At 36.8% G+C, this 23,384-nt stretch overlaps 1 protein-coding gene across 2 annotated transcripts in view; it reads left to right on the plus strand.

Moving 5' to 3' along the window:
- Positions 1-23,384, plus strand: part of Mis18bp1 (MIS18 binding protein 1) — a 46,317-nt gene that overhangs the window by 22,184 nt on the left and 749 nt on the right. For both annotated transcript variants that reach the window (XM_076941826.1, XM_076941825.1), the window contains exons 8-14: positions 977-1,080; positions 5,803-5,899; positions 8,027-8,828; positions 13,265-13,437; positions 15,789-15,949; positions 17,926-18,074; positions 19,963-20,062. In XM_076941826.1, coding sequence (XP_076797941.1) covers positions 977-1,080; positions 5,803-5,899; positions 8,027-8,828; positions 13,265-13,437; positions 15,789-15,949; positions 17,926-18,074; positions 19,963-20,062 — 1,586 coding nt within the window. The remainder of the gene's footprint in view (positions 1-976; positions 1,081-5,802; positions 5,900-8,026; positions 8,829-13,264; positions 13,438-15,788; positions 15,950-17,925; positions 18,075-19,962; positions 20,063-23,384) is intronic.

Genomic DNA, 23,384 nt, shown 5'->3' on the forward strand with positions numbered 1-23,384 from the left:
TACAGTTCTTAAAAGGGTAATAAAATGCCTTTAAGGCCAGATATTCTGGCACATACTTCTAATCCTAGCACTTAGGAGAATGAAGCAGGAATTAAAATTTGGGCCTGGTCTATAGGATAAAACCCAATCTCAAAACACAATAATAACAACTCAAAAATTTAGTTATACACTGAAGAATATAAATTAACTGAAACATAATTTCATACACATAATGAAATAAGAGAAATAACCACTAGCTTTTTATTTAGTTGATGTGCAATTAGGTTGTACAGGATGTGTGAATTCATAAAATTATACTATACTATTCTGTATTTAGATATAACAATAGGTTCAACGCAGGTATAAACAACAATGTGATTTTATATATATATATTTTAGGATAATAAAGGTGATTTGAACTGAACCATACTTTGGGAGAGTAGTCTGTGGTACAAAAATTATTTTATTATAATCGAATTACAATGGATAGAATATATTTGACATTTCATTATACAGATTGCTTTTTTCATAGTTAGTTCTTTAATATGGAAAAGCTGTGTATCTTTTTGTCCTTCCATTTTTTTCTCCTTCCCTGCTCCTCCTTTTTAAAAAAATATTATTTATTTAATGTATACGAGTACACTGTAGCTGTCTTCAGACACACCAGAAGAGAGCGTCAGATCCCATTACAGATGGTTGTGAACCACCATGTGGTGTCTGGGAATTGAACTCAGGACCTCTGGAAGAGCAGTCGGTGCTCTTAACCACTGAACCATCTCTCCAGCCCCTCCTTCTTTTAAACTCTTTTATTCCTTTATTTTTTCTTTTTATCTATTCCCCACCCCCACCCCTTCCTGAGATAGTTTCTTTATATTGTCAGCATGCCATCTTCTTTAGTCTCTAGGATGTTGAGAATATAGGCATGGATCATCACACTCTGTTGAAAAACAGCTAATCTTTTATGTAATTATTTAATGTTCCATCTTTGAATTCACAGAAATGAAGAAAAATGAGAACAGAAAGTTTTCAGGAGCTGCAGAAATAAACACCAGATATAACAATTGTCAAAATAAGCCACAGTTAAGGCTCCTACATAAGCAAGTAAGTTACTCTATTTGTCTTAGTTAAGGTTTCATTACTGTGAAGAGACACCATTGTTTCGAATTTCAGAGTTCAAGGTTCAGAGGTTCAGTCCATTATCATGGTAGAAAGCATGGCATTGTTTAGGCAGACTTGGTGCTGGAGAAGCTGAGAGTTCTGCATCTTAGTCTGAAGGTGTCAGAAGGATAGTGTCTTGTGCAGGCAGCCAGGAGAGGACTCTTTTTCATACTGGGTAGAACTTGAGAATAGAGGCTTCAAAGGTCATGCCCATGGTGATGCCCCAGCTTCATAACCCTAACTCTGTCTACGTTTGTTCTCCCCATTTATTTAACCAGTCAGAGAATACAGTTTACATAACATTTGGTGTGTGTGAGAGTATGCTTGTTAGAGGCAACCAGATCTGGTGTCCAGAATTAAGCATTTGAGTACATAGCAACAGACTATCCTGCAACATTTCCCCTTTCTGTCTACCTAAGGCTCTTTCTCTTATAATAATAAATGACAATCATAAGAACAAGTAAGAAACAATTAGGTAAGAGTTAAATTTATAAAGTCCAGTCCATCTGTATTTGGCACCTTTGGATAAAGTTTTCTATTATCTTATCTTGGTGAGTTTAGAGTTCTGTACTTAAATACTTTTTTTTAAATCATAACTTTCGTTACCATCATAAAACATCTTTTAAAATCCTAATCAACTTAAGTCTAATTGTGAGAGTATAAGTATTTAGTCTTCAACCCCATCAGAGACATGAGAAGGAATAAATATTATTTGAGTATGTAGAAAGTACAGAGCAAGCAGTTTCCAAAATGATAGAAATGACAGAAAAGTTGGTTGCCTGGACAATCTTCCAGAATTGGCTCTAAAATGCTGAAACATCATCCATCTTTAGCCTTTTGGCCCAGAATATCTGATAGACTTTTCTGTGGATCAGGAATTATGAAGGACTAGCCTACCATATGCTTGCAAAACTTGGCAGTTGACTCCCTGCATCCATGTTTTACATTTTGGACAGCATTTAGTCTATCTTAAGCAAGAGGAGTTTAGAAGTTATTTGTTTTATTATAATAATAATAATAATTCCTTGAATCACATATTCTGTAAGTCTCTGGGTTTTTTTTTAAACCATCTATCTATTCATAGCATATCTGAATAGGCAAACTTTGTTTCTAGCTATTTGCTATCTGTTCAACTTGGAAACAGTTATGTGATAAACTAGACTAATGTCTAATGTGACCGTGAATTTGATTGTCCAACTCTTAACTTGCGTTTCTTAATTATCCTAAACAGTTTGTAGTAGCAACTTTAAAAGGACTAGAACTTTACATTATTAAGAATCATATTGGTACAAATACCTCAAATAAGATTTGAAAACATGTATACATGGTTTGTTGTACTGAAAATAGACTGAAGTTTTGCATCAATGTACAAAGATCTATACCAATTTAACAAAATATAACCTTAATGTGTATCAATATATAAAGATCTATACCAATGTAAGATTATTTTTGATTTAACAGTAGATTTAATAATCTACCTCCTTTTCCTATTATTCCTATAATATTCCTATATTGCCCCTTTTTCTTTTCAACCCCTCTCGCTCTACATAAGAAAAATAAGGATAGAGAAGAGAAAAGGAGAGAAATCCCTGAGTCTAACCTCCTATACCTCTTTTCTGTCTGATGAAGACCATTTAATAACTTGTAACCAACCCCTTTATAATGGCAAGCATCTATCACCCAATAAAATGACCCAAAACTACCCACTCTGCCTTAAGGGAATGAGACATTGCTTTCTTAAAATTTCTTCCTGCTGATTTGGGGCAAAGTATTTGGGGGAGGGGGCAATAAGATTGGGAAAATTGTTAGTCTTAAGAAAGTTAGCATTTAGCATGTCCAGTCTCTGCATGCTGAGAAAGTTCAGGCTTAAGTGAAGTCCTGAGTGGATTAATCTGTAATGCTGGACAAATTGAGTTAGTTGTTTTGGAAGCAAGTCTTATGGTGAAACAGCATTCTAGCACGTTTCCTATCAGTAGCTGATCAATTTCATTATTAACTTGTACCAGAGGGCCTGGCAGACTCGTATGGAATCTGATATGTATTGTATACAATGAATAATTTCTATTTCTAATCACTTGTTTAATGAACAGTGAAGTTAATTTGGAATCATTCTGAATAAGTTTAGGAGTTTCTATATGTAAAACAACTCTTTCAGTATATTGAGAGTCAGTTACTATATTAGATTCTTGAAAATCTAATAACACCACTAGAATTGCATATAATTATATTTTTTAACTGAATCATAAGGACTGTTAACTACCTTACTCATAATTTCTGACTTATATCCTGGCTTTCCCAATTTATTTGCATCAGTATAAAATGTAAGGACTCCAGACATTGGTGTCCCTGCAGTTATACAAGGGAGGACCCAGTTAGTTCTTTTCATAAACTCAAGTCCCATGCTTTTTGTGTATTTGTTGCTAATTTCTCCCCCCAAAATTATTGCAAGCTGTTTGTCACAGTGATCATTTTCTGCTCATAATCATTCATAGAAACCACAATCTTAGCTGGATTTATTCCAGCTAATTGACATAATGTTAAATTATGGTTTGAGAAAGTTGTTTATGAATTATTTTCAATGGCTGTTATACAAAATAGTGGCATAAGGTAGAGTCCTTCAACATTCCTGTGGCAAGACTCTTGGGTTGTTTTTTAGTTTTCATTTTTGATTTGTACCATTTGTTTGGCATTGGTGTACTGTTTTGTTTTTTCGGGGTTTTTTTGACATTGAACAGCTAAATGTGGTCATTGTGAAAGCAAATCTTTATCTTGTTCTTATAAAGTAATTGTGAAAGAGCCATCTTTTAAATCATTACTATGGCCTGTCTAGGTAACAAAGAAGCTAACGAGATTCCAGGCTGTAAGGAACCCATTGGCTGAATAATCTTATTACTTGCTCTCAGATCTGTCAGCATCCTCCATTTGACCGATTTCTTTTTAATGACAAATATAGGAGAATTCCAAGGGCTAGTGGACTCTTCTATATGTTGAGCTTCCAACTGCTCTTAGATCAGATCAATGGTTAGCTGTGAGCATCCTCCTCTGAATGTGTCAGACTCTGGCAGACCTCTAAGGAGACAGCTATATCAGGCTCCTGTCAGCATGCACTTCCTGACATCCACATCAGTGTCTACCTTTGGTGACTGCACATGGGATGGGTACCAGGTGGAATGGTCTCCAGATGGCCCCTCCATCAGTTTCTGTCCCACACTTTGTCTCCATATTTGCTCCCTTGGGTATTTTGTTACTCCTAAGTAGGACCGAGGCACCCACACTTGGTCTTTCTTCTTCATGGGTTTCTTGTGGTCTGTGAGTTGAATTCAAGGCCACACCTTTTAATAGTGACACTTACCATGGGCCAAGTATATTTAATCCACCACACTATTCAGGTGGAGTAGTTAGTTGGATAATGGACTGATGTTTAGGAATGAAATGTGGTACCTGAAAAGTTTCAGGACTGCATCAAAGGATACAAATTTTTTTTGGTGAGTATGATTTAGAATTGTTGAAAGTGCTGTTGAAGTTAAATAGGTATTTGTAATAGGGATTATATTCTAATAAATGATAAAGAATAAAAATAGAGGGATGAACATGCATTTCTGTTGTTAGAGTATTTGCTGTGTGTGAGATACACAGTAGTCCTGAAATTTTAAGGTATGTAATTTGCATAAATGTCTATAGGATAAAATTTCAATCATTTTTATGCCTCTTAAATGTCTAGATGAGTTGTAATTATTTGTTAGCACTGCCTGCAGTCAAATAACCACAGTACACATCTCTAGACAGTAGGAAAATTTTTTGTGTAAGTCTTTTTCTTTTGAGAGCCTCTTAACTGCATTTTGGGAAAAAAAATCTTTTAAATTTAACTTTAATTCTCATAGGTTTGATTTTTGTTTGTTTGTTTGTTTGTTTTAAAATTTACATTTATTTATTTATTTGGTGAGGGGGCATATATGTGTTACCTGAAACATGGTGGCAGGCAAAACTCAACTTACACAGTCAGTTTTCATCTTTCATCACGTGAGTTCTGAGGATCTTTTCTTGCTGAGCCATCTGTGCTTTCACTCATCTCTCCAGGCCATAGAGATTTTTATTATGTTGCAACTATAAGTAAATGATACTTTCCATTTTTTAATAAAAATATACAGGCATCAATAATATAAGTAGAGTAAAGCTATGTAATGCCTTAAATAAAGCATATAAAAATACTTGATAAACTACAAATATGGGCTGGAGAGATGGCTTAGTGATTAAGAGTGCTTTTTGGTTTTCCAGAGGATCATAGTTCAGTTTCCAGAACCTATAGTTAGCTCACAGTTGTCTAACTCCAGCTCTAGAGGATCTGATACCCTCTTTCTTCTGGCCTCCATTGTACACTCTTAGATACATGGCATGTATTCAGACACATAGATTACACATAGTTTAAAAACTAAATACTTTTTAAAAAGTAAAACTAAGTAATAAGGGACTTTTGTAGGATCATGCAGCCGTATGTAGCACTTACTCGTAAAGTTACAGTTCCAATAGGATTTTCTGAATGTTCCATCAATAAAATTTGTAGAGTAGTAAGGACGTAGAAATTTTTTTATACTTGATTAATGCTGTGTAATTGCCTAAGATGATGTCTAGATTGTAGTTGTTAAAAGTATAGTGTTTGTTTTGCAGGAATTAACTGGAAAGAAAAATTGCAGAAAATTTTCATCAGAAAGCTTTGAAAATTGCGAAGAGATCAATGAAACAAAAATTCACAGTCAGGAGGAAGGTAATATCTTTAGTGGGTATGTGATGACTAGGATAATAACTGCTTAAAATATTTTTTAACATAATGAACTTTTGAAGTTTCTGGATATACAATGAAAAATATGTTTATGATTTAAAGTAGTTATTTATACATAGAATGATTATTTAACCTGTTACTTTAAGTATGATATTATTTACAGGTTTGGCTTTAATGTGATCGATCCCTAAGTAACTTTGTTTCACAGAGTTTTATATTACTTCATATGTGCTCATATGAATGTCTCCTTTTATGAAATTAATGCCATAATTAAGGTTTGATAAGTGTTGAATTTTAGAGTAATTAAAGTCTTGTGTACCAAAATTAAAGTGTTTTTTGTCTGAATATGATTTCCTGTCATGATAAATCCATGGGCCTAGTGGCATTTTTTACTAAAACTGAAAAGTAAAAATGAAAACAACCATCAAAACAAAAGTGGGAAGAATGCAGTACTTCTATGATTTAAAGTACCTTAAGGAGGCTGGATGATTATTAAGATTATTAAATAAAGTGGAATGACAGAAAACATTCTTACTAGAAATATTTTGAAATAAATGAGAATGTTCAAAATTTTTAAAATGTCTAACTGAATGCTTGATTTGATTTATGTAAGGAATTACAAGAAATATTTTGTAAATGTACGATTTCTGTAAAAAATATTGTGGAGACATTTTTTGGGTTTCTTTTCATTAGGATAGTTGCACTAATCACATAAATTATTGATAAATTATAATATTGAAGTTTTCCCATCATCATTAGTGGTTAACCTTTCAATTTTGGGTTTATCTGTTATGGCATGATATGTGTACATAATTGCAGTATTTTATCCTGATGGTGAAGTGATTTGCAATTCATAAATGTGTCTTAGTTACTGTTCTATTTCAGTGAAGAAACACCATGATGAAGGAAGCATGTACCTGGGGGCTTTCTTATAATCTGTTGCTAACATGATAGTAGGTAGGGATGGTGCTGGAGCAATAGCTGATGGTTCATGTGTGACCCAAAAGCGTGAGACAGAGAGCTAACTGGTAATGGCGGGTTTTTAAAACCGCAGAGCCTTCTTCTCAGTGACATAACCTCCTACATACTGTACAGTCAGCCTCCTAATCCTTCCCAAACAGTTCCACTAACTTGGGACCAAGGATTCAAACCACAACAATAAACATAAGTAGGAGTTAATACGGTTAGAATTTCAGGTGGATTTGTTTCTGGATTCTCCATTTTTAGATCAGACTGCTGATCTTATTTGCTTTCTTCACCTGTGTGTAAGATGATTGAATAAATATTAAGTTCTGTAGCTTTAGTTATTTCCCATGATAATTCTTGGAGATAGGGAGAGATTTCAAAGACGAGCTGCTTTGGCTGCATTGAGGATCAAAGTAGAGCTGTGTGGATAGTGTTTCACATTTTCCTAATTACATCCTTAACTAGCACAACTTGTTTTGTATCTTACGTGGCTGCTTAGGATTAATGACCCTTGTGGATTTCTTATGTCTTCTAACTATTTTATGTCTTGAGAATTGATTTTTAAAATATTTGTTGAATATCTACTAATTCTTGAGTGTCTACACTAACATCAGAAAAAAGAAAGTTTATGAAAATTAAGTTCTGACATTAATGATTTTCTCAGTCTAACTAAAAGATAATACTGATGTACAACTAAAATGTAGGACACCAAATGGCATTCTAGAGAAAATATTGTGGGAACTCAATGGGAGAATGGAAGAGTTTGGAGATAGAGTTGGCCGAAGAGTGAGTTCTGAGCAAACAACTGAGGATCTTGCAGATAAGTAAAGGAACATTTTAAGGGAGAGTAAACAATGAAATTCAGGCCCAAGCAATTTTGAGAAATATGAGGTCTAATACCCATAGAGTATGGTTCTAATTTTAGGTCAGTAACAGACTAAAACTATATTGAAGGCCAGATAGAAAAGCTACATGTATGCCAGCCAACTGGAAAGTCATTGGCAGAATTGTATACATGTTTACATTTGAAGTGATCTAAGTAGACCAGTACTTTGTGTAACCTGTCATGAAAAATTGTCTTCTTTTGTAAGAGTATTCTCTCCTATACTTATGAGATTTTGTTTTCTGATTTCCAATGAAATAAAGAGAGAACTGAGGTACTAAATGTACCCATTGATCCCTTGAACTCACTGGAACAGTCTACCCCCGACAAAGAAAGGAAACACCTGCCTGTGAGTCAGAAGAAAGCTTATGTTTTAATAACACCACTTAGAACCACGAAGTCGATAGTGCAAAGATGTGGGGAGCACAGTCTCTCTTTTGAAGGAATAACAGATTTTTCCAAAGCAAAGCATCAAGAAGAAAGTGAGTCAGATGTACATGAAACTCCAAGTCCTACCTGTAAGTCCTTAGAGACCTTTGAACATAGAGTGGGTTATGAAGGCAATACCAAGGAGGACTGCGACGAATGTGACATAATCACTGTCAAACATATTCAGTTACCTTGCTTGAAAAGTAAAGAAATGCTCACCAATAATTTTAAGAAAAAGAACAAGTTGCCCTCGAAACTGCAGAAAACTGAAAAACAAATTGTATCACTGTATAAACAGTCCTCATCACATTTGTCAAGTGAAGAGAATGAAGTAGAAATTAAAAGTAAAACCAGAGCAAGAAATACAAGGCTGAATCAGGAGAGAAAAAACACAAGCAACATTACAAAAGATATCCTCCTCATTTCAGAATCTAAAGGTGAGAGTGATTCTTACATCACACCAAAGAGACTTAGATCTTCTGCTAAAGGATCACATAACAAATCTGATGTTAGCAAAACCTTTCTAATTGAAGTTAAGGCATCTGATACAACTAACAGGCAACAAGTGTTAGACCATCTACCTGATTTAGTTGATGATGGAGAATGGACTGAGCAAGAGTTACAGAAGCTTCATCGGTAAGTAGTTTTGTCTCTGGAATATCTGCAGAATGGTTACAAAACAGCAGAAATGACTTAAAGATTTACTAGTGATGTTAGCAAGCTTTTCAGAAGATGTGAGTAATTAATTATTCTGCTTGTAACTGGTGATAAATCACATTCTTTAACAATTGAAGTTGAGTTTGGCTGGAGAGATGACTCAGCAGTTAATAAGAGCACTGGCAGCTCTTCTCCAGGACCTGAAATTGATTCCCAGCACCCACACAGTGATTTACAATCTGTAAGTCCAATTCCAGCGGATTTTATGCCTTTCAGACCTCTGCACAGATATAGGTGTAGGCAGAACACTCATATACATAAAAAGATTTTATTAAAGAATAATTGAATATGACTATAGAGACTTACTAAGAGTAGTGTGGTAGTATGGAAACCAGATCACAATTGATTTATGAAGCCTAAATAGGAACATTAAAGAGATATGAGAACCTTTGTAGACAAATCAAGAACATTGGCAAAGATGAGGACTAGAAATCCATGTGAAATAAATATAAGGGAGTGTAGAAACAAGGGAAGATAATTTGGTTGCTTTTTTGTCAGAGAGTTAATGCTATCGTAGAGTGGTAGCTGATGGAAGTGATGTAGTCAAAGGAAAGGAAGCTGTAACTGATAAAGGAGAGGCTGAGAAAGGAACATGCTACATTTAGTGTTCTGTTTACTGTATGTCCTAAAAGTGCGTAGCTTTGGAATACATTTCAAATCTTTCTGAAAGTTCTTTCTGCGACATTTCTGTGACACTGTACGACCTTCACTGATATTTTCAATCCCTTACATGATCCTTTTTTGATTATTTTTGAGGCAAATAATTCGCTTTTACATCCTCAAATTCTTACTTTTGTCTGCTTTCTTGCTATGGTATGTCCCTTAGTGGTCTTAATCCTCCACAATTCTGACTTTCTTCTTTGTACGGTGACCCTCAGATTTACCATGGCCCTGAATTGTTATACTTAGATTTCTATGCCCTTGGTAATTTTGTAAATTTATTTTTTTTTTTTTTTTTTTTTTTTTTACTAATTCACTGTACATCCTGCTCACTGCCCCCTCCAGGTCACCACTTCCCACAATCCTTTTCCCCCTCCTCTTTTCCTCTAAGCTGGTGAGGACACTGTGGGTCCCCTGCCCCCCAGGCACAAGGTGCTTTCTTTCCCACTGAGGCCAGACAAGGCAGCCCAGCTAGTAGAACATATCCCACAGACAGGCACCAGCTTTATCGCCTCTGATCCAGTTGTTTAGAATCTGTGCATCTGCTGCATATGAGTGGGGAGATCTAGGTGGTAAGTTTTTATTTCTGAAGATGAAGTTTTTTCCATCAAATATATTTAAACTTTGCCACTATTGGTTAAAAAAAAAATCGTAGTGGATAGCTATTGCATAGGACCATCTATGTGCAGCCTGTTTTCTTACTATTCCTCCATTTCAGACCTCACCTATTTAATGCCTGGATTGTAGGAAGAGCTTTGTGCTTGTCATATGTACTTTCCATCTGGGTAATCTAGCTCAAATATCTTCAGATTAGGCTTGAGAATGTCACTGAGACACAGTTGGTGGCAGTGCACACCTTTAATCCTGGCAATTGGGAACTAGAGGCAGGTGGATCTCTGAATTTGAGGCCAACCTGGTTTACAAAATGTTCCCAGGACAGCTAGGTCTGTTACACATAGAAATTCTGTCTTCAGAGAGGGTGGTGGGGGCATGGGGAGAGAGGGAGAAGAGAGTGTAACTGAGATTCTGAACTATCAGAAATTTTCATTGCATTTAATATAGCATCATATTTTATATTCTGCTTTAGGTCAAAGGCAGACCATGCTAACAGTTTTACCTTTTCTAGCTGTATCTCTCAGCTTTCCTTATAATACAACTTTTTAACCTTACTTTATATAATAATATATATAATATATTATTAAAATAAATAAATATTTAAAATATATATTATGTATATATATAATATATATATATATATTTTTAATATTCATTGCCGGGCAGTGGTGGCGCACACCTTTAATCCCAGCACTTGGGAGGCAGAGGCAGGCAGATTTCTGAGTTCGAGGCCAGCCTGGTCTACAGAGTGAGTTCTAGGACAGCCAGGGCTACACAGAGAAACCCTGTCTCAAAAAACCAAAAAAAAAAAAAAATTATTTACTTTTTTGTTTGAGACAGGGTTTCTCTGTGTAGACTTGAGTATCCTGAAACAGACAAAGCTGGCCTACTATTCTTGATCTGGGTTTCACAAGTGCTTGGATTACAGACTTGTACCAGCATACAAAGTCCCTTCCTCCCTCTTTCCTCCTTCCTTCCTTCTACAATTGAAAAATCCGTAATGTTACATATCACCAAACCTGGAGTAAATGTCCATTTTTCCTTCTTTTATAGCCTCACCTACACTAGACTTAAAGCTAAAAGCAATCAGGAAATGGACAAACAGGTTTGTCCGTTCTAATTCCCTTGCTTTTCTTCTTTCTTGGTAATCTAGTCTACTTGTGATCCCACAAGGGCTATTATCACAGCATGTCTTAGAGTTAGACATAGACATAGACAGATGAAGACCAGTTTTATCTATCACTTCACTGAAACTATTTCTTATCACCTGTTCTGACTTCATTAGATGTGATGTCTTTTTTTGTGAACAAAAACCCATGCTAATCCTTGTCATTGATATAATCAATTGATGAGCATCTGAACAACGGAAATTACTGCCTAGTCTTACTTAGTGAATTGAAATCTTCAATAGCTTTGTATTTTTTATTGTGTTTATACCAGAGAAGGCAGGTGTTTAGCATATACAGTAATCACTGTAACAAGTTTATAAGAATATGTGTTTATGAGACTATAAGCACAGTCTGACCTACTTTAGATGATATGGGAACTAAGAGGTGAAAGAGATCAAAAGTGAGCCGAAGCTCCAATGTAAGTGTGTTTCATATAGAAAGGGAGAGGGTATGCTGAGAGATCTTAAAGGAGCCTGGAATGAACAGAATAATGAAGGTTGAGGAAAGAGCACATGAGTGATGGACTAATGCCAATCAGAATATCACCATAAGTTAGAGCAAGAATTTTAATGGCTGTGATTATATGTTAAATTTGCCTCATTATTTATCTGGGATAACTTGGAAGATAATGATAATTGCTGACTTTTATTAAATGCATTAAGAATTATTTTTTAATGAAAAAATAGTTCTTTTAGACAGTTGTAGATTTGCTAATAATTTTATACAATACTAGAGAACTTGATAAAGTTGAAGTAACTTTGGCATACTAGTTAATTATCCCTAATCTGAAAGCCCAAAAGCTCCAAAATCTAAAACTCTTTGTCCTAACTAATAACATCAGTGGAAAATCCATACGTAACCTCCTGTGACAGTGGATCACGGAACATAAGGTACATTAAAGACTGTATGAAATCATCTTCTAGAGGTTGGTACGGTTTAATAGTAGCATGCTTCCAAGCTATCAGAGAAACAAACTTCTGTAATTACTTTTGGTCTCCATTTATGAACATATATATGAAATATGAATTAATTTCATGTTCTGACTGGGTCCTGAAACACTTGTCTCAAGTATATGAGATAAGGAGTATTCATCCTGTGCCATTCTAGGGTAATTACTGAATTAGTTATCTGGCTGAACTGTCACCTTAACCACAACATAGCAAGTCTTGATGGGACTATGGGGAGGTGGAAATAGTATAGTAGGCTTTAAAACAGTGATTTGCAAGTGAACTTTAGGGTTTCATTTATAGTTTGAGTTGGAATCACCTTGTATTTAGACTTTTGTTAGTTTTTGAGACCTAGTATTGCTATCCTTAAATTTTAACTTTTTGTCTCTTGCCTCAACTTTCTCTAGTTCAGGGATCACAGGTGTATGTCACCATGCCCAGCTTCATTTTTATTATAAGTAGTCTTAAAACATTAATTATATGAATTAAAGGGTTTCTCTGTGATAATTCCATTTATGAACATGTCATGCATTGATCATGCGCATCCACACCTAATCATAAAACTATGGAAGAACTAGGAGTTTATCTTCTTGAGATTTAGTACTAGCAATACTTGATAGACAATATACAGAAGTTAATATATGCCAGAATCCCTCAGAAATGAAATCATTGACTAGCTGGATTGGGGAAAAACGTTGAAAGATTAGAAGAATTATCATATGCAATAGAAATAGTTTGAAGGCATTTTACTAGACACATACTGTTATATCTTCACAGTTTATTATATTATAATAATAAAATTATGGAATGGAGAGAGATTAGTATCTTTTCTGAATAGTTACCTAGAATGATTTTAGTTTAAAAAACATCCTTCAGCTTAGTAAATATGACTGACTCAGTATGTCCTCAGATTATTTTTATTGATTTGAATTTCCTGTCCTTGCCTGGTTTTGGTCTGCTGTAGTGCTTTTACATCTCTTCCAAAGTACAAACCTGGCTTTTGGTCAGATGTGGCTATGGCAGTAGGTTCTCGAACTGCTGATGAATGCCAGAAGAAATACACAGAAGAACCCCAAGGCAGAGGCTCCCAAAAACATGTCTCTAAGAAAAAGCAAGCCGACTTCAAGGTCCAGAACGGTAAATCTTATTACTGTTTTCTCAGAGTGTGTAATGCAGTTGTTCTCAGCCTCCTGATGCTGCGACTCTTTAATAACGTTCCTCGTGTGGGGTGACCTCAACCATATAATTATCCTTTGTTGATACTTCATAACTGTAATTTTGATAGTTTTGAATTATAATGTAAATGTCTCATATGCAAGATAGCTGACATGTGACGCTTCTGAAATGGTTGTTTGGCATCCAAGGGGCTGTGATCCACGTGTTGAGAACCACTGGCTTAGTTTCTACTCATAACTGTTTACCAGTTATTTATTCATGAATCTGTATTAATTGTTTCTTTCAAATTTTAAAATTGGGAACACAGAAGATAATATTTTAAGCCTTAACCAGTGTAGCTAATTCCATCAATAATAGTTTAGTAGGTCATTTTTTTTTTCATTTGTTCTAGGAAGCTTGATATTGGATAAATACTTCAATGTCTGAGGGTATAAGTTTACTTGAGCATTTGCTTTCAGTTCATCCTCCTTTATTGAAACTATCAGATTTCTGCCTTGTAATCTGAGATGTACTGTTATCCATGGCTGCTAGTAAAAGGTGCTCTTTGTCAGGGAAGTTCTAGAGTAAGCATAGAGAGTACCTAGTGCCCACTGGCATAATAACAGTAAATTAAGTGGATCTCACAGAGTTACTCTATTTGGTTTTATTTTTTAATTGAACTTAGAGCCCTGTACATGCTAGGCAAGTACTGTATGGCTTGGCTATATTCTTCAGTCCCACTAAGAAGTTTTGTTTGGGTAGGGAAGAGGTTTTTTTTTTTTTTTTCTTTTTTACTATTTATTTACTTTACATCCCAATCAGAGTTTCCTTCCCCTCCTCACCTCCTAGTTCCTCCCTCTCACCTTCCCTTCTACTCTTTCCACCTCTCCTCCCCTTCTCCTCAGAAAAGAGAGGATCCCATAGATACCAACTAGCCTTGGCATAGTACGTTTCAGTAAGACGAAGTACATCTTTTATTGAGGCTAGACAAGGCTGACAGGGGGAATGGATCCAAGGGCAGGCAGTGTAGTCAGAGACAGCACCTGCTCCTGCTTTAGGAATCCTACATGAAGACCCAGTTGCACAACTGTTACATATGTTTAGAGGGCCTAAGTCTTTCCCATGCATGCTCTCTGGTTGATAGTTTGGTCTCTATGAACCCTTATGGGCCCAGTTTAGTTGATTCTGGTTGTTTTTGTTGTTTTGTTTTTGTTTTTGTTTTTGTTTTTGTTTTTGTTTTTTGGCATCCTTGGCCCATCTGGCCCCTTAAATCCTTCCTACTCCTCTTCCACAGGATTCCCCAAGCTCCAGTTAATGTTTGGTTGTAGGTCTAAGATGTCCTTACTATGTTCTCTGGCAACACTAACTGGGACACAGTAACTATGTAGACAGTCTGGCTCCTTTGAGTCTTGTAACGTTTTTGTGTATGCTTGAGGAGTATCACATGAGCCAGTACAGCATCCATTCCAATGTAGCAAGAATTACTTGTGATACGTATGCTACAGGCTCGGAGTACCTTCCTGCCATTTACTTATTTGTTTGAGGGGTAAAAGTCTCAACTTTTTTGTCCAGACTGAGCTCAAGGGACAACAGGCCTATGTCAAGGTACCATGTTCATAAAGTCACCACATTTTTTGTCTGAGCTGTGCCTAGTAAGCGCTGTTGGGGGTTTTGGCCTTAGGAATAAAAGTTTTAGATGGGAAGTTGCCTCTTACCTTTGGTCTTTTTTTTTTAATTTGAAATTTTATTAGCATTTATTTGTGTATGTGTATGCTTGGTGTGTGTGTGTGTGCCAAGGCGTAAAAATGGAGGTCAGAGGACATATTTGGGAGTTGGTTCTCTTCCACCATGCAGCTTTTAGCTATTGAACTCAGGCGGTCAGGCTTGGAGAAGGGTACCTCTACCTGCTGCGTCTTGCTGGCCACCCTTGGTCTGTATAAGGAAATGCATGGGAATTAAGTTATTCTTAGGACAAAACACACTTTGAAAGAGTGAGAGTGGAACTGGGGAGATACCTGAGTGATTAAGAGCACTTGTTACTTTTTCAGAGAATCCAGGTTTCGTTCCCAGCAACTCACATGGTGGCTCATCCCGTCCACAATGCCACAAGTTCCAGAAGCTCCAGTATTCTCTTCAGCTTCAGCAGCACTAAGGAGGCATGTGGTGCACATAAGTGGATGTAGGCAACACACATACACAGAAGATGAAATAGATAATTAAAAATGTATTGAAAAAATGATTTGTTCTGTAGGAAACTTAAGAGAGGCTTTTAGTTTTATAAAGCAGGTAACATAAAGACCAAATCATTATTAAAATGTTTTATTGATTCTTAGATGAGGAAGATAGTACTGATGACAAGAAGACTATTAAGATAACTGCCAGAGAGGGAACTCTTAAAAGGAAACGACAGATGAGGGAATGTCTCGAACACTTGCCAAAAGACAACCACGATGATTTTTTCACTGCAACACCCTTGCAGAAACAAAGAATACGGGTAAGATTGCTGAATGCACAAAATCTGAATTTTTATATATTGTTAGTGTATATCACTAAGTAAGAAAGTCCAGGATCTGTAGTCTTTACAGACATGAACAAAAAAATATGAAGAGATCTGCTGATAATATGCCATTCTTATCAGTTTCTAGTCAGCTCTCGAGTGTTTCAAGAGAATACTGTTATAACCTAAAACAATGAAGGGCATCACGAGATACAAAACATCACTTTTCTTTCACAAAAATAAGCAAAGCCACTGGTAGACAGATGCATGTGGAAAGTCCAGACCAGAGTTGGAATGCACACAGCTCTAGAGGACAGAGGCCTCTGTCCTTCCACCCCTCGTGCTCACAGATGTCACCCTCACGGAACCACCTAGAGCAGCAGTGCCTGTTGCTGCAGCACCTAGACAGTGTCCTATAGGAGATAGTTGGTTCAGCTGGGATAGCTTAAAAGTCTCCCATATAACAAGTGATTATTATTTTTTTGTTGTTGCTTGGGATCTGTTTGATAAATGTTGTTTTTAACAAAATCTCGAATGTTCCAATTTTACTAATAAAGACTCAGTAGCTCAGAGAGGCAGAGAACGCACCCAGGTGACTTTCTTCCTTTGCCTATGTCCCAGAAGGAAAAAAATCAGCTCTCCTTTTTGCCTTTTCCAAAACCCCTCAAATTGAATGTCTCTTCCTTCTCCTTCCTGTGCATCACCCTATCAGTCCTGTCTCCTCTTCTTCCCTGTGTTCATTCCCTGTCAACTGATTGTTTGCTGTGCCTCTTGATCTATGGTTGACATTATTTAATTCTGTTTACAATAAGCAGAAAGGCCGTGGATTAAAGGTGTGTACTAGGGCTGAACCACACCACGGCTTTTCCATGACACAGGCTTTTCCAGTAAACAACACAATATCAGGGTTCACAGTATGACCACATATCGTGTAACAAATATTATTAGTCTACATAATTCTCATAAAGAACTGACATATTACTAAATGGGATGGGTGCTGATTTTTATATGTAGAAAGAGTCCCCAAAACTGAAGAAGTTAAGCAACATTGCAGCTCTAAAGCCAACACATAAAGCTAGGGCTTTGTCTTAGTCAGGGCTTCTGTCCCTGCACAGACAGCAGGACCAAGAAGCAGGTGGGAGGAAAGGGTTTATTCAGCTTACACTTCCACATTGTTGTTCATCACCAAAGGAAAGTCAGGACTGGAACTCAAGCAGGTCAGGAAGCAGCAACTGATTCAGAGGCCATGGAGGGATGTTACTTACTGGCTTGCTTCCCCTGGCTTGCTCAGCTCAGGGATGGCACAGCCCAAAATGGTCCCCCACCACTTGATCACTAATTGAGAAAGTGCCTTACAGCTGGATCTCATGGACCTCATGGAGGGAGGCATGTCCTCAAGGGAGGCTCCTTTCTCTGTGATAACTCCAGCTTGTGTCAAGTTGACACACAAAATCAGCCAGTACAAGATATATCTTCGTGATTACATGTGCCAGGCCCTAGGTTCTATTTCTACCACTTCTCAGTGAGTTTAACCTTTACGTGGGTTCAAGGGATTAAACTCAAGTCACCCATCTTCACACAAGTACTTTTACTGACTGGCCCTTTCACCTGCTTTTTATAAACCAAGTTTTACTGGAAGGTAGTCATATACATTTGCTTTTGTGTTTGTATTACAGTCTTCGTACAGCAGTAGCAGACTTGAATAATTGGGACTACATGGATCATAAAGTCTAAAAGCTTTTAACATGCTTAGAAAATACTTGACTACCTCTGTTCTCCACAGCCTTTAGAAATAGGTGTGATTGTCTTTATTTTGTAGAAGATAAAGTTGTTTTTGTAGTGACTATTCTGTGTTCTATTAGTTTTAATTACAAAATTTGAAAAAAAAATTTATAGAGGAAAACAACCTAACCTACAAAGTTATTTTGTGATGACAAAAATTTGAGAACATGGTGAAAATACCTGTTTTCTAGTTGCCAAGTTTTCAGTTCAGTCAAGACGATGCTGCTCTGCTGTGTATGGACAGGAACCCAGCATCCCCGCCTTCGGTGACTGCCACACTGACAAGCACCACTCCACAGTGCAGCCATGTCAGTCCCAGCATGCTAGCCTCTGTAGAAAGGTAAATGTGAATGTGATGCTAATGTCATATTTAAGTTAATTCAATATTCAAGAACATTAAAACATTTTGTGAAATGAGGAAAGTATCAAGGGAAAGTTATCATTTTAAAAAATGAAGAATAAATAGTTCCTAAAAATTAAGCATGTTAGGTTTCAGCAAGTTATTGGTTATTTCAATGTATAATACTGGAAGTGGGATAATTTTATCTGAAAATTTTCAAAAAATATATTAAAATTTTTAACTAAACTCATATATGATATATACCCCTAGTGATCCTTTGTAGTATTACACTGTTAGTTAACAGTCTTTCTAACTCGAATGCAAAACCCATAAATCACTAATGAAAAGATCTAATATATTTTATTTGCCACCAATCACTGTCTACAGTATTAAGACAATCAGAGAAAAGACTGTCCTCTGGGTCTGGAGAAATGACTTGGTAGTAAAGAATACTTAGTACTCTTACAAAGAATTTGAATTAGGATCCTAGCACCCAAGTCAAACAATTCATTCCAGCGCCAGGAAATCTGACTTCCTTTTCTGGCCTCCATGAGCAGTGCACTCATGTGCATAATGCCCACCCCAACTCCCACCTGCACGCATGATTAAAACTAATACTATAAAACCTTTTAAAAAGGAATATAACATAACTTAATCCAAAAAATGTTCCCTTTAGTATATTTAGCATTACTGTAAATTAACAATGAAACAGTAACCTTTTTTTTTTTTTACAACATGTTAGCAAAAAACTATAAATCAGTATTATCTGTACAGCTGCAATTTGTTGGCATCTATTACTATAGTCATGAACTTTGACCCAGGAATCCTACTTTTGTAGTGCAGTGTTCAAAGAAACTAGAAGTTAGTTTGCTGTGCGTGCCTTTAATTCCAACACGTTGGAATTAAGACAAACAGATCATTGAGTTTGGGGACAGCCAGGACTACATAGTAAGATACTGTCTCAAAAACTGAAAAGGGATGTGCATGTGTACATACACAGTTACTTTTTATGACAATTTGAGAACTAGTATAAAGTGAAAAACTTCTGCTATACAAAACAATCGCTTGGAAAGTAGACCTGTAGGGTGCTAATCTGGGTAGACCTATCATTCACTAAGCAAAGTATTAGTAACTGGTTGGTTTATTCATTTGTATGCTTCTGATTAAGTCATGTATCTTAATATATAGTCAAACAAGAAACAGAATTATATAGAAAGAAAAGACTTGCTAAGTTAGATTGGAACTTGATATAATTGGAAGATACAAATTGATAGTTTTAACATACTAGGCATAATCTAAAAGAGATCAACTGTGATACTTGGTTTGGATTAATGGAACTGAACAACAAAAGTAGTGAAGATAGGAAGTGAACAGTTTTAGGGACAAACCTAGATGGTGTCTTAGTTATTGCTCTTTTGCTGTGAAGAGACACTATGACGACAACTCTTATAAAAGAAAGCAGTTAATTGTGGCCTGCTTACTGTTTCAGATATTTATTAGTTCATTATCATGGCATGAGCATGGCGGCGTGCAGGCAGACATGGTGCTGGACAAGGCAACAGCAGAAGAAAGACCCTGGGCTTGGCTTGGGCTTCAGAAACCTCAAAGCCCCCCCAGCCCCATACTTCCTCCAGCAAGGCCACGCCTGCTAACCCTTCTCATGTAATGCCACCCCTGACAACCTAGCTTTCAAACCATAAAAATATGGAGGCCATTCTTCTTCAAGAAACTACAATAGGATAGTGACCAGTTAACAGAACAGTTTTCTAAGATAGTCTTTTGAGTAAAGTTAAGAAAATTTTAGACTTTTATTAATTGCTGTTTAACTTATAGGTAGAATTATGATAATGCTGATTTGACTTCTTGGTATAATTTTATATTCACACAGGAATGATTGTGATAAATATGTTTACCATATGCAAAAAAATGCTAAAAAATATGGCAAGAGTAAAGGTGGCCTTGTCTGGGGCAACATCAGGAAAAAAACAGTAAGTATGTTTATTATTTATCCTACACTATATGTAGAACAGTTATGATGCTTGATCAGTTATTGTAATTATAAGTTGTATAACTGTCTATGCCCTCCAGGAACTTACAACCTAATCTAAATTTAATATGAAGCTATTAGTGATGTAAGCACATAAGCACTGTTTGTACGGTTCTTGAGATCTGCCTGCCTCTGCCTCTGCCTCTGCCTCTCTCTGCCTCTGCCTCTGCCTCTGCCTCTGCCTCTGCCTCTGCCTCTGCCTCTGCCTCTGCCTCTGCCTCTGCCTCTGCCTCTGCCTCTCTGCCTCTGCCTCTCTGCCTCTGCCTCTCTGCCTCTGCCTCTCTGCCTCTGCCTCTCTGCCTCTGCCTCTCTGCCTCTGCCTCTCTGCCTCTGCCTCTCTGCCTCTGCCTCTCTGCCTCTGCCTCTCTGCCTCTGCCTCTCTGCCTCTGCCTCTGCCTCTCTGCCTCTGCCTCTCTGCCTCTGCCTCTCTGCCTCTGCCTCTGCCTCTGCCTCTGCCTGCCTCTGCCTCTGCCTCTCTGCCTCTCGGCCTCTCTGCCTCTCTGCCTCTCTGCCTCTCGGCCTCTCTGCCTCTCTGCCTCTCTGCCTCTCTGCCTCTCTGCCTCTCCTCTGCCTCTCTGCCTCTCTGCCTCTCTGCCTCTCTGCCTCTCTGCCTCTCTGCCTCTCTGCCTCTCTGCCTCTCTGCCTCTCTGCCTCTGCCTCCCAAGTCCTGGCATTAAAGAATGAATTAGGTAGTGTTTCTTCTGTTACTATTTTGTGGAACATTTTATAGAGAATTGGTATTAGGTCTTCTTGGAGGTCTGATAGAATTCTGCACTAAAACCTGGTCCTGGGCTTTTTTTTTTGGTAGAGAGACTTTTAATGACTGCTTCTATTTCTTTAGGGGTTATGGGACTATTTAGATGGTTTATCTGCTCCTGATTTAACTTTGGTAACTGGTATCTGTCTAGAAAATTGTCCATTTCATCCAGATTTTCCAGTTTTGTTGAGTAGGCTTTTTTAGTAGGATCTGATGATTTTTTGAATTTCCTCAGTTTCTGTTGTTAGGTTTCCCTGTTCAGTTCTGATTTTATTAATTTGGATAATGTCTCTTGTGCCTTCTGGTTAGTTTGGCTAAGAGTTTATCTATCTTGTTGATTTTTCTCAAAGAACTAGCTCCTGGTTTTGTTGATTCTTTATACAGTTTTTGTTTGTTTGTTTGTTTGTTTCTACTTGGTTGATTTCAGCCCCGAGTTTGATTATTTCCTGCAGTCTACTCCCCTTGGGTATATTTGCTTCTTTTTCTTCTGGAGCTTTCAGGTATGCTGTCAAGCTGTTAGTGTATGCTCTCTCCAGTTTCTTTTTGTAGGCACTTAGAGGTATGAGTTTTCCTCTTAGCACTGCTTTCATTGTGTCCCATAGTTTTGGTATGATGTGTCTTCATTTTCATTAAATTCTAAAAAGTCTTTAATTTCTTTCTTTATTTCTTCCTTGACCAAGTCATCATTGAGTAGAGCATTGTTCAGTTTCCACGTGTATGTGGGCTTTCCATTGTTTTTGTTATTGAAGATCAGCCTTATCTGTTGAGGCCTGTTTTGTCACCAATTATATAGTCTATTTTTGGAGAAGGTACCCTGAGGTGCTGAGAAGGTATATTCTTTTGTTTTTGGTGAAATGTTCTATAGATATCTACTAAATCCATTTGGTTCATAAATTCTTAGTTTCACTGTATCTCTGTTTAGTTTCTGTTTCCATGATCTGTCCATTGCTGAGAGTGGGGTGTTGAAATCCTCCACTATTATTGTGTGAGGCGCAATGTGTGTTTTTAACTTTAGTAAAGTTTCTTTTATGAATGTGGGTGCCCTTGCATTTGGAGCATAGATGTCCAGAAGTAAGAGTTCATCTTGGTTGATTTTTCCTTTGACCAGTATGACGTGTCCTTCTTTATCTTTCTTGACAACTTTTGATTGAAAGTCGATTTTATTTGATATTAGAATGACTACTCCAGCTTGTTTCTTCGAACCATTTGCTTGGAAAATTATTTTCCAGCCTTTTATTCTGAGGTAGTATCTGTCTTTGTCACTAAGGTATGTTTCTTGTATCTGGAAAAATGTTGGGTCTTGTTTACATATCCAGTCTGATAGTCTATGTCTTTTTATTGGGGAATTGAATCCATTGATGTTAAGAGATATTAAGGAAAAGTGATTGTTGCTTCCTGTTATTTTTGTTATTAGAGGTTTATTTATTATTTATTTATTTATTTATTTATTATGTTTGTGTGGCTGTGTTCTTTTGGGTTTGTTGAAAGATTACTTTCTTGCTTTTTTAGGTTATAGTTTCCCTCCTTGTTGGAATTTTTCTCTCTATTATCCTTTGTAGGGCTGGATTTGTAGAAAGATAGTGTGTAAATTTGGTTTTGTCATGGAATATCTTGGTTTTTCCATCCATGGTAATTGAGTGTTTTGTTGGGTATAGTAGCCTGGGCTGTCATTTGTGTTCTCTTAGGGTCTGTCCAGGATCTTCTGGCTTTTAGAGTCTCTGGTGAGAAGTCTGGTAGAAGAAGACTTCTTTGGAGAAGTCTGGTCTGCCTTTATGTGTTACTTGACCTTTTTCTCTTACTGCTGCTAATATTCTTTCTTTGTTTTGTGCATTTGATGTTTTTATTATGTGACGGGAGCAATTTCTTTTCCGATGTAGTCTATTTGGAGTTCTGTAGGCTTCTTATATGTTCATAGGCATCTCTTTCTAGAAGTTTTCTTCTTTAATTTTGTTGAAGATATTTACTGGCCCTTTACGTTGGGAATCTTCACTCTCATTTATAGCTATTATCCTTAGGTTTGGCCTTCTCATTGTGTCCTGGATTTCCTGGATGTTTTGATTTAGGAGCTTTTTGCATTTTGCATTTTCTTTGACAGTAGTTTCAATGTTTTCTATGGTATCTTCTGCACGTGACATTCTCTATCTCTTGTATTCTGTTGGTGACTCCTGATCTCTTTCCTAGGTTTTCTATCTCCAGGGTAGTCTCCCTTTGTGATTTCTTTATTGTTTCTACTTCCATTTTCATGTCCTAGATGGATCTTTCTACAAATTTCTTCACCTGTTTGGTTGTGTTTTCGTGTAATTCTTTAAGGGATTTTTGTGTTCCTTTTTAAGGGCTTCTACCTGTTTACCTGTGTTGGAGGAGTTAAATATTTATGTCCTTCTTAGATTCCTCCATCATCAACATGAGAAGTGATTTTAAATCTGACTCTTGCTTTTCAGGTGTTATGAGGTATTCAGGGACTTGCTATGGTGGGAGAACTAGGTTCTGATGATGCCAAGTAACC

The sequence above is a fragment of the Arvicanthis niloticus genome, chromosome 11, assembly GCF_011762505.2.
Source record: "Arvicanthis niloticus isolate mArvNil1 chromosome 11, mArvNil1.pat.X, whole genome shotgun sequence".
Taxonomy (NCBI): Eukaryota; Metazoa; Chordata; class Mammalia; order Rodentia; family Muridae; genus Arvicanthis; species Arvicanthis niloticus.